We start from the raw sequence: 12,850 nt of genomic DNA on the forward strand, positions 1-12,850 counted from the left end.
AGCTTTTTTTTAAAATCAACATTATTTTTTGTTTTTGTGAGTCCAGTAATTTTTTTCTTTTTCTTTTTTTTTGTGTGCACTGGAGTCTGTAAGATCCTCGTCTTGTGGGCTTCAGTGATGCCACTGGTAACGCTTAAGCAATCATTCACATGAGAAGTGAAAGAACAAATTGTGGCGTTTGGGTTTGTAATCTTCTTCTTTTTAACTTTCCTCTTTCCTCTTTTTCAGTTCTTTTCATGTCTCACAGAGAAAAGCACAAGCACTCAGAGAACGTTCACTGCCTGTTGAGAAGTGGCTCGCACTCCAGAGGAGAGATGAACACGCTGCACCTTCTGGTTCTGACTCTGTTCACACTGACCGGTATGAATTATTACTACATTACTATTACTCTGAGTTTCTAACATGCAGAAGTGGGTAGAGCAGCCTACACACTTAAAAAAGATGGTTCTACGAGGAATCTTTATGGTTCTATATAGAACCCTTTGCATGATTAAAATGTTCTTTGCAACGTGAAATGGTTCTTCAGATTGATGGAGGATGTGCTGTAGATGGTTCTAGATAGCACCTTTTTGAAAAGGGTTCTATATGCACCAAAAAGTATTCTTACAATAGAAAAACACTTTGGTGCTATATAGAACCCAAAAAGCTGCTATTTAGAACCATCTACAGGACATCCTCAATCAATCTGAAGAACGCTTTCACGATGCAAAGGGTTCTGTAAGTGTTCATGGTTCTATACAGAACTATCCTCATTACCAAAGAACCCTTGAAGAACCATCATTTTTAAGTGTGTACTAAATTAATGAACTAATGTGCTAAAACCTTTTTAAAATTGAAAGGACCTTTACAATATTAAGGTTCTATACAAATAGAAGTTTTTGTTCAAGGACCGTACATCCAGGCCAAGAACCATTAGGGAAGCTTTAAGAATGCAGAGCTGCAGTGGAACTTCTCAGTCCATCCAGCATCTCTGAGTACAGGAACTGAAGTATATTAGACTCTATTCTTCTCTTTATGGATCCTTTTAGTCCAAAATAAAGAAATTAGAGGAAGAACCAATCACAAAGCAGTGCAGATACTAAACCAACAAAACAGATATAAATTAAAGGGGAATTCCATTAATTTTTCTAAGTTTCTGCATAAATAATCTGGCAAGATGTAAGCAGAGTCGTTCAGAGTGGTTTGGTGTGAAACGCTCCGTTTTAGAGAAACATATAGAGTCTGAACTGTTCACAGTGGTGTTGATAGGAACCAGATGTCCACCTCTAAAAGCTCCCTCACAGAAAGTTACTACATGAAATGATTATGAATTCACTGCCTGATGACTGAGACCCTGTTTTATGATAGTTTTGAGAAGATTTTGGCTTTAAACTCCATTCATGGTGGAGGGATACATAATATGCAGGGCGCTGTGAGGCAAAATAGTCCCCAAAGAAAACTTATTATTTCAGATTTTCCACTATTTTCCATCAACAACATTCCATATAAACTCAGAAGACTCGTGTAGGTTCACTGGTGGTTCTGGATAGTAAATAAAATGTCTATATTTGTGTTGTAGTCATGGCGACCCCTGGTTCCTATCACCACCACTGTAAAGACATCTGAACCATTTCACACCAAACCACTCTGAATCTCTCTGTTTACATCTCACACACTGAATTATGCAAGAATTTTGAAATATTGGTGGAATTCCCCTCGAAAGTGAGTTAGGAGCTAAATGTTGATGACTAAAATGGAACTGAGGAAGATCACTTTACTCACACTTTTACTTCTACTGAAATTGCATTAGAAAACAATCAGGAATGTACAAATCCAATAGTGATTATATTATTAATCTGATTTATGTTGCTGTGCATAAATTTAGTTACTGTGTAATAAATCTTACATAATCACAGTTAGTAATAAAGGTTCTCTCCAGGTACATTTTTGTTCATCAAGGTACAAACAGTGTAAATGTTCCCTCAAAGCTCCAACAGTGGCTTTAAGGTCTGATTGTGAACCTTAAATAAGTTTTTCCAGGTGAAAAGTTCGTATTTGTACCTTTTCATAACCGAATGTTTTAAACAGAACAGTAAAATAAAAGCCTGGAGACGAGACGGGGTGTGTGGAGTCAGTACAGCTTAGAACATATCATTTCAGTGGATTATGGTTCAGTTATGTTCCCTGACTAAAGGTACTGAGATGGACCATTGAGGGTCCCACCCCAGTGGCAAGAGAGGCACTGACCCAGCGACAGTTTAGTACCTTTATTTCTGAGTGTAAGCGTAACATACTCTGTAGTGTTGGTTAACAATTCATCTGTGTTTGACCAAAGAAATTGTTTGCCAAGTCTGCCAGCATCAGCAATAGTAAATATCCTTATGTGATATTTTGTAATTCATAACTATTTTGTCAAAACCTTTAAACTTTAAAAATTGTTTTCTATTCATAAGTTATAACATTCAATAAGACCACACAAAGATATTTCTAGTTAACTGTAACCATCTCAATGTATAACCCGATTAATTTTATGTTAAATAAATTAAAAAGTATATTATCATATGACTTGGTTGCACCCAGAACGGTAACAGGAGTTTAAACAATCTCCGAAACTTTTTGAAGAATGTGATATTTAGATAAAGTAAAATTTCATAAAATAACTTTTAGTTCTCAGTTATTAGAGCAGCTAAAAATGGAACAGTTTTAGTATTTTTTTTTATTATAGCATTAATATCTGCAACTTTTCTCTTTCAAACTCTTAAGTGACCACAGTTGGACTTCTGTGCGGTGTTAATATGCCCTCCTGTATGACCTGAGATGAGGTTTTCTCCATATTTTATCGTCATGTAAAAATACTGCATTTTAGGTTGGAATTGTAGTCGTTAGATTAGATCAATATATTTTTGTTGATCTCCAAAAGCTGTTTAGTACCTATTGCGATTTCCTTTCTGTGGCTGCCTGCCCCCTCAGACCACCTCGAAAGGACAGTCCTGTTCATCCACTTCAAAGTTCAACCCAAAGTAACACTCCTGGACCATTCTACTGAAAAAAAACAATATTTATAAAACAATAAAGTACTCAGAGCTGATATGTTTTTAAAGATATTTATGATCTGTTTAAACCCCAATCACTGAGAGAGACAGTGATAAGGTAAATATACACAAAATTACTCTTCATACAGTCTGTCCCAAACTTTAACCCCTAAATTTATACTTACATTTTTTTGATGATTTTCGATGTTTTCTTGAGATCTTCAGATTTCTTTTAAAGTGAAGTTAAAGGATTTAGATTTATCATGAATTTGACTTTTAAATTAAAAAAAAAATTAAAAATATTGTCTCATGTTTTCATATCACTACCAAAACGTAGAGTTTTAGCCAGTAGGCGGAGCCTTATTTTAGCCATGCCCACTGCATTTTAGAGCAGGAAGTGAGGCTGCATCCCTGTCCCTCATGGCCACATGGTGAGCAGTTAGATCCCATTGTTTTGAAGTAAATGTGTCCCAAAGTCTGAAAATCAGTGTGGAACATTAAGAATCGTCATATTTTCTTCAGTTCAGCACTTTTTAGTGTTTTAATGTAAAATATGATGATTTTCTGTGTGAACAGCCATTCAAAGCTGTGTTTGCTGAGTTTTTGAGCTCAAAATGAGCGAAAATTGTCACCGAAACAGTCAGTCACTACTGAAACAGTCAGTCACTACTGAAACAGTCACTACTGAAACAGTCACTACTGAAACACTTGGTAAAGTTTGGGTGTAGGATTGTTTTGGTAGTGACAGAATAGAATAATCAATCATTTGTTTTAATTAAATACACATAATTAAGGTACAGAGTGATTCAAAGTGAAAGGATTTTAGTCTAAAGTCCAAAATGAATCTACAGCTCTGACCTTATACCAGCTCAGTAGAATCATTCGTACACATTTATGATGAAATGTTACTTTCATGCTACAAAAGCCTTCAGAGTCAGTCTGGAGAAACATCTGTCTGAATGCTGTGAAAATCAGCAGATAAAGTTTCTGTTGGAATTCGAGAAGATCACTAAAAGCATTGGAGCTTTTTACACTACATAAAATAACAGTGTTTCATTTTAGACCATGTTAGGTGGCTCTCTGCCCTCCCTGCTGTTAAGATCTTAACTATTAGAGAGAGTGCTCTTCTACCTTCAGGGATGGGGGAGTAGCTAAGTAGTGCGCTACTGTTTGTAGCTAACTACAAATTTTTGTAGCTAATAGCTGTAGCCGCTACAGTTTTATGAAATGTAGCTAATAGTTGTAGGGCCTACACATTTTTGTACAGTTAAGTGATACTTTTCGCTACAATTTTGCTACAGGCTTCAGGCAATCCGCGAAAAATGTGAACCACAGAACGAGGTTGTTCACTGGGCTGGTGACGATCCTGACTGAGCCGCGGACAGTTCGAGCAAACGGGCACGCCCCTTACCAGCAGGCTTAGCTCAGGGGTGAGAAACCGAAATGTTAAGAAGAGCCATTTTGTCCTTTCAACAAAAATCCAAAAAAATCAACAAAGAAAACACTTTGGGAGCCACAGTGTTTTATGTCCTTTTTACCATCTTGGTTGTAAATAGGTCTCAGTATGTGCTGATGTGCTAGTATAGACTAAAAAATATACGCAGACTTACTTTGCTCTGCATTAATCTTAACTCAACTGTAGCCACTTTTCTCGCACCTCAGAAAACTTACGTAAATTTCTTGTAAAATGTCTCTCAATGTTTGACTTTTTATGAGGCTGACGCTTCTCATTCACCAGCTTCTTGTTCGTATTGCCCCGTTCCACCTTATATGGTGCCTGAGGCACCAGATTGTACTGCTGCGCCATTTAAGGTGGAACGGGAGAATTCAAACGAGAAGCTGCTGAATGAGAAGCGACTTCAGCCTCGCGAGTTGTTGCAGATTAAACGTATCAGGAAACCAGCTGGAGTGATTATAAATGCAAATAAGTCCATTCATCTCCAAATTATCGATGTTCGTCTTAAATCTCTCTCTTTGCCGTTTCGTTATCAGCGTTGCTATGGTGACCAGCAGTCTGAGCGTCAGTCTTCAGGGTTAAAATTGTTTTTTAGTTTGTATTTTAAATGTAAATTATATTTAGTTTATATCCGGTTATTTTTGTTTATTTTTGTTAGGAAAAGCCTGGAATGATTGACCTTAGTCTAAATTTTTCTTGGATATCACGCCTTTGGTTTTGTACATTTGATTGTTGGTCACTTAAACTGACTTTTTGGTGATCTTTTTGTATATTTGCAGCTTTTCAGTTGAATGTTTCTTTCTGGCTCATGATTAAATGCAGTGTCTTGTTTACACTGTCAGTTGGGCTTGTTTGCTGTATCAGGTGGACATTCACAAACATTCTGACAGTCGTGCTTTGAAAGTAGCTAAAATGTAGTGCACTACTTTTCAAAAAGTAGCTAAAAAGTAGCAGTAGTAGTGAAAGTAGTAGTAGAAGTAGTAGTCTTCTCGAAATGTAGCTAAATTATAGCTAGCTACAAATTTTGGGAAAGTAGCTACAAAGTAGCTAACTACTAATATTTCAGTAGCTATCCCAACCCTGTCTACCTTTTTATAAGGATTCTGGGAAAGTCCTTTTCGATGATAACAGAATAACATACTGAAATGATCTGAAATATGACTGTATATGTCAAATAATACATACTCTTTATAAACTGCCTGATCATTGTGGATTCTTCTTCAGTCCTCACTGATTTCTTTGATTTCGTGTCTGTCCTCATATTTTGCAGGTGTTCTCTCAGACAGTGAATGGGGTGTGAATTATTCTGAGCCGATCTGCGCTGTGAGAGGATCTGATGTCATCATTTTCTGCACTTATTTTTACCCAAAGTCAGAGAATCAGGCGAAAAGAGTTCTCTGGTGCTCAATGAACTCAAATAAAGATGGAAAGTGTTATGACGGACCGTACATTTATGACAGTAACTCTACTGCTGATTCAGGAGACTTTAAGTATGTTGGGGACAAAAAATCAAACTGTACTTTATTAATCAGTAATGTACAGTTCAGTCACTCTGGAGAGTATAGATTCAGATTTATAACTGATGACAAATTGACAGGTGACCCTGGAGTGACTCTTGAAGTGGCAGGTAAATACTCAGATTAAAATACACACACACACACACACACACACACACACACACTTTCTAAGTCGCTTATCCTACTGGGTCGCTGGGGGAGCTGGATCGTATCCCAGCGGTTCTCAGATTAAAATCAAGCTCCAAATTAGTTTTGGGTTACATACTTTTTACTCACTTACACTGTCCACTTTGTTAGAAACCTCTGCCTTGTATGTCCACTCACTGTCCACTTTGTGAGCTTCACCTGTCTGCAGGTCCATATGTTTGTAGACTTCAGTGTTTCTTCTGAAATGAAGGTGTTAATAGTGAGTTTGTGCTGCAGTAACAACTTCTACTCTTCTGGGAAGGCTTTACACTAGATGTTGAACATTGCTGTGAGGATTTGATTGAGCATTAGTGATAGGTACTGATGTTGGATGGTCAGTTCTGGATCACTCCACCTCAACCCAAAGGTACTGGAAGGAGCTCCACTGCTCTACAGGCTGTTCCAGAGTGTCCCATTCTACTGGTCAGTGCTTTTCTATGGAGATTCTACAAGCTTAATTCACAGATGAGAAGGGCTGTCTGGATACTTTTGAACATGAACTTGATGAAGAACTAGAAGATGAGAGGATGAGAGGACGGCTAACACAAACTGTACATCAACAGATGATCTACAGTCTCTAACTGTTCACCAGCAAGGTGGAGCTACAAGAGAGGGGTTTCTGATAAAGTGGACAGGAAGTGTATATTAATAAATGAATAATATTAGAACAGTTTACAAAGGAATCATCATCCTTTTAAGAGACAGTGCAGAATGTTTTAATGTGGTAATAAACTCTTAATAACGCACTCATGTGGACTCTTCCTGCTCTCTGAAAGTTCTGCAGGTGTCGATGATCAGACTGTCTGGAAACGGGACTCTAAAGGAAGGAGACTCTGTAGATCTGACTTGTGCTGTGAACTGCAGTCTCAGCTCTCCACAGTTTGTGTGGTTTAAGAACAGAGAGCGTTTACCTGAATCAGGCTCTGTTCTTCACCTTCCTGCTCTGACTGTGAGGAACTCTGGGAGTTATTCCTGCACTTTGAAGAACTACGAGGCCGTCACATCTGAAATGATCAGCCTTGATGTTGAAGGTGGGTCAGCTTCTGTTTTAAACTCTAACCAACTCTGCAGACGAGGCTTTAGAATGTGGTACAGCTGTTTCTGAAATAGTACCATAATGTCTATGAACAACTCCAGGCCATTTTATTGATCTGCTCTTTGACTAAAATGTTCCAGCACTCGGTTCAGACTGAACCGTCCATTTTTATGGAAGCATGAAGTGCAATTTCAAGAGCCAATTAAAAAGTGTCTGACACACAGTCATATTCTGATAATGAGAAAATAGACCATAGCTGGATTAGACAGAAAAATAAATCACTTTTACACTAATTTTGAGGCCATAATGCTGATTTTGGTCCTGCCAGTCATTGTTCAGATTTAGTTTGATGAATTGTATCTATAACATGTCTTTTCTTAAGCCGTCGTCATAAACAGCAGAAATCTGTTTACTTCAGAGTGTTTGGTCAATTCAGTCACGTCTAACTGGATTTTCCAAAAGTTAGAAGTTTTAATGTAGGCTTAGCCCCGCCCACATTGAACTGCATCACATCATACATCGCTGAAAAGCTCATTTCCTGCTGAATCTAACTAGACTGTACAAAAATGTCAATTTCCTTTGCAGTGACGATAATATTCACGTGAGCAGCGCTTGTGCTCTGAGATCTCACTGGGTAACGTAGTTCTGAGGTCCATTCTCACATCTGTTCTACTCTAAATCTGCTTTTCTCTATAATCTTAAAAAAGATGGTTCTTTAAAGGTGCTGTGTAGAACCATGAGACTCAAAGACTCCTTTGCATGCTTAAATGGTTCTTTGCACTAAAAAGGTTTCTGCTATTGTTACAGTGTCAAGCTTGTAACGATAAAAGAACCCTTTATGGTGCTATATGGACCTATTTAAGCATGTGAAAGGGTCTTTGAGTCTCATGGTTCTATACAGCACCTTTGAAGAACCATCTTTATAGGAGTGTAGATTCTGTACTGAGGAGTTGAGCTCTGATCCTGATCAGCATGTTCAGAACGTTCATCAGGTTTAAAAATCTTTCAGTTACCACTGCAGGAAAACAAAGAATGAGTTTGATTTAAAGGGGAATTACGATTTTCAAAATTCCCACATAATCCAGTGTGTGAGATGTAAACATAGAGATTCAGGGTGGTTTGGTGTGAAATGGTTCAGATGTCTTTACAGTGGTGGTGATAGGAACCAGGGGTCGCCATGACTACAACACAAATATAGACATTTTATTTACTATCCAGAACCACCAGTGAACCTAAATCTGAAAAAATAAGTTTTCTTTGGGGACTATTTTGCCTCACAACACTCTCCATGTATTCCTTCATCATGAATGGATAAAAAAACACGCTTTTGGCCAAAATCTTCTCAATCGTAAAACTGTATCTCGGACATCAGGCAGTGAATTCATAACCGTTTCCTGTAGTAACTTTCTGTGAGGGAGCTTTTAGAGGTGGACGTCTGGTTCCTATCACCACCACTGTGAACAATTCTGACTCGGTAAGTTTCTCTAGAACAGAGCGTTTCACACCAAACCGCTCTGAACGGCTCTGTTTACATCTTACATCATTTAATTAGGTAGAAACTTAGAAAAGTTGCTGGAGTTCCCCTTTAAGTCACATGCTCCTGTAGTACCTGAATTGTGTTCAATTACAGGTCTAATTCTGCTGTTTCTTCATTAACAGGTGTCTCTTTATCAAGCTTGAACGCTGCTTTGATCTCATTTGGGTTGATTTTAGTCATACTGACCTCAACTGCTGTGCTTTACTGCATGTGGTGAGAATATTTTCATACCTATCAGTGTGTTCATCAGGGTGACCAGCTCAGTCATGGAGATCTACTGAGTTCTAACAACACCAGGCTGATATTCAGAAGATCCTGAAGGCTTTGATTGGTGGGATCAGATGTGCTGTATTAGGGTCTGATCTAAACTCCTCATACTGGTAGATCTCCATTAGCAGAGTCAGGAACCCAGCTGTCTGAAAAACATTTATAAACATATTTACATGTATACGTCTATTCACCTTATATAGCCCCACCCACTCAGCCTTTCAGCCTGGACTGCTTACTGAATGTGGCAGCCAATCAGAACAGAGCTCACTTACATTATTATTATCAAAGGCACAAGTAACATAAACAGCGTGTTTAATTCTAAGAGATGAAGAGGGATTGGAAAACGGTCATATAAAAATGACTTACACCTGATTTTAGTTCATAAAACCACATAGACGTCAGAAGTGAACAGAATTAAACATGAAAACTGTAGGATTTGGGAAATAATGATTTAACTGCAGTTATGAGGAAAACAGCACTAGTTCTGTATGTACATATTATGTCCAAACAACACATCCTATTTACTCGCTTATCAGTGGCCAGCTGTGACTATTAGAGCGAGGCCTTCAGTTCAGCCCAAAAATGTCCAAAAACCACTAATGCTAATTTCTGCTAGCAGCCCTGTGGGATTTCTAGTGGTGTTTTTTGGCTGCTCTGCATTAAACACAGACATTTGACGCTTGTAAAACACGTTACTGAAGCTTGTAAAAGACACTAACAGATATCTGAGCTTGTATGTATCAGTTTTACAGTGACTCAGTAAAGAGTTCTGACACAGAGCTGCGGCTGCTGTTTTACATTCCTAACAACTAACCAGAACCTGCTTAGACTACAACTCATATTCACTGTCAGTGACATATCTAGAACCTCCAGAAGGACTAGAGTGATGTTTTCTCTCACTAAACTGGTCCGGTTGTAAATCAGAGCGTGATTGGTCGATTCCTCTGTCACTTCCTAATCATTTTAGTAGTTAATCTGATGTGTGAGGCTTTCCAAAACATTACAATGAAATTAGATTATTACTACAATACTCACAGAGTTTAAATACAACAAGCACAATACTGTTAAATAAAAATGAACAAAAAAATAAAAATGCATTTTCACAGAAATCAGTAACAGATGAATGTGTGTCTGATCCTTAAACAGTTTAAGTTCTTAGGTTTAAAATCTACTCAATTGAAGAGCTAATGATCTAATGAACATCCAAACCAGCAAATTTCAGTTCACATTTACAAATGACATTTTCACAAAGCTCAAACTGTTGGATTCTGTACAGCTATTATAGTTATTATTATTACTGTCGCACCAAAGAAGAAACCAGTAAATGACTAAAATATGCGTACATTCATTTGATGTTCAGACCTGATTCAGCTCTGATGAATCAGGGTCATCCTGTAATTGGAACATCCTCCTATATGTGTGATGTACTCTGATCAGACTGCAGGATTTGGTGAGGAATGTGGGCTTGTGATAATTCAGGTTGTGTTCAGACTGCGGCACATCGGATTTGTTTCTCAAATCAGATCTTTTGAGTTGACTGTCCGCTCTGTTGTTTGCAAGTGATCAGATCAGATTTGTGTGTCTAGACTTCGCCAGTCTATCCGCATGGTTTGCCATGGCAACAACGCAGGTGTCAATAACTACGTAGCTACGCTGGTGATGCAGATTTCAAATGCGGATGCAGGAGAGATGGAGGAGCATCATCTCGCCGTCCAAACTCTACAGAACTCTCTTCATAATCATGAATCTTTGGAGCTCTTCTTCAATCCCAGCTCTTCATCACTCTGGATTTCACATCGTCGCTGTTTGTCTTGTTGCGAGTGACACAAAAGACACTTGAAGTCCGATTTGAGTGTCCAGAGTGTCCAGACTGAGATGCATCTGTAAAAATCTGATTTTGAACCACCTCCAGATGTGGTTTGAGATATGCAAAAAATTGGATTTGATCTGTTTTTTAGCTGTATAATCAAAAATCTATCTGGATAGACTCTGGAACAGATTTGGGCTGTCAGTCTGATCGAGGCCTTTGAGACCTATTTTCAGTGCTTCAACATGAAAAACTAAATCTTGAAAAAAATCAGTTTAGATCCTGCAGTGTTTGGAACTGTAAATTATGAACTGTAATGTTCTTCATTGTAATTTATACATATTCATCATCTACACTCACCTGTATTGTGGTGTTAATATCAGTAATGTGCTATTTGGGCTAATTGGGCTTCTGTATGATTGCAGGTCTGTCTGCACTGACCAGCAGAAAGAAGACGTCTACACCACTGTAATCTACAGTACAGTGACCACAAACTGATACCTTAAAACACAGAAGTGCACAGAAGGACTAATTTAGGGTCGTTATCATCATAAAAACATGGACTATCCAACAGATAAGACATATTTGTTAGTGTGAACTTGTTTCTTTATTCCACTTTTATGCTGTTTTTCATAATAAACTGTTATAGAGAAAAATGTTGCTTTAGAAACAAAAGCTACAGATTCTGATTTGTTATGACTATTTCATGCTTGCTGTTTGATTTATGACCATGTTGTGCTTTTTGTTATTGAAATATTCCTATTTTCTTCATAAGAAAATATGATCTTTGGTCTGCTTTTTGCTGTATGACCTAGATGAGCCTTAAGAGCTCTTGAAAGGATTGTGGGATTGTGGATGTAACCATTAAAATATTTTCCTCCTGAACTGTTTCAGAAATCCCTTCAACATAAGAAGAACTCCAGGAACATGTAGCTGAAATATATAAAAAATAATTAGCATATAAAGGCTGAAACGAACTGGAACCTGTAATCACATCACACTGGTAGCTTTGCATGATCTTGGAAATCTGAAGCATTATATTGTGCCAGCTGCTACTTACTCTGCAGAAGGGGCTCTAGAGGAGTGATACATGAAACTTTGCTGTGTGCACTACACCCCCCGTTGTTGCTGTTAGTTAGTCTGTTATTTGTGTTTGATCATGTCAGGCGTGGGTTTTGTTAGTTGGGTTAAGTGTCAGCAATTAAGCAGAGTTGTTGATAATTAGGCAGAAATCATGGCCTCTCCCGTATCTCCTATTATGCCTATGTCATAGTGGTGTCAGAAGTGGGATAGCACGAAGTGGCAAGGAGTGGAATGGATTTAAAAGAATTTTAAAGCAGAAGGTGAGGCAGACAGAGCCTGGTGAAAGCCCATGGCAGAGACTGTCTTTGTAGAGAGGTGTGAACTGTTTGCAAGCTTGTAGTAAGTCACAGGATGAAATAGCCCCAGTGACCACTTGCATGTGGGGATACAAACCTCTTGGTCTGAATTGCGTACACAGGGAAACATCCACTCGGTATTGCCCCTGGTGGTCAACAGATACAAAACATAGCTCTTTCATCAAAATGATTACACCTGAACTTCAGAAACGCTGCAAAGCCAATCACAACACAACAGAAATGTTTCAGGAAGATTCTCGATTCTCGAGATGCGATGTCGATGACACAAGTTGATAAAACCACAGAGACTCACATTGATTCTGGTTAACTTGGCTGGCTAATTAGCTATGTGACATGTCACAGCTGTACTACAGTCGTTATCAGTTCTGGTATTGCTTTTTGAAATTTTACAGTTACAGTCTACAGATAATTTCCATTACAATACAGTGTTGTTAACTGCTTTAGCTTTACTGGTTTACTGGCTTTTAGCGGTGAATGAGTTTGAATGAGCTCCATCCTCTCTGGGTGTCCTCTGTAAACATCATTGTGTTGTGGCTGACTCTGCAGTGTTTCTGAAGTTGCGGGTGTTTTCTACATTTGCATAATGTAGTGTTGGTGTCATCATTTTTATTGAAAGTGTTTTCGGAGTTT

At 38.2% G+C, this 12,850-nt stretch overlaps 1 protein-coding gene across 1 annotated transcript in view; it reads left to right on the forward strand.

The window, feature by feature from the left end:
* The window catches only part of LOC118798509, a 52,993-nt gene that overhangs the window by 2,235 nt on the left and 37,908 nt on the right, over window positions 1-12,850 (forward strand). Inside the window, exon 2 of the mRNA XM_036557888.1 lies at window positions 229-360. Within this exon, the coding sequence (XP_036413781.1) occupies window positions 237-360 (124 nt within the window). The 5' untranslated portion in view covers window positions 229-236. The remainder of the gene's footprint in view (window positions 1-228; window positions 361-12,850) is intronic.

The sequence above is a fragment of the Colossoma macropomum genome, unplaced genomic scaffold (genome assembly GCF_904425465.1).
Source record: "Colossoma macropomum unplaced genomic scaffold, Colossoma_macropomum, whole genome shotgun sequence".
NCBI classification, from domain to species: Eukaryota; Metazoa; Chordata; class Actinopteri; order Characiformes; family Serrasalmidae; genus Colossoma; species Colossoma macropomum.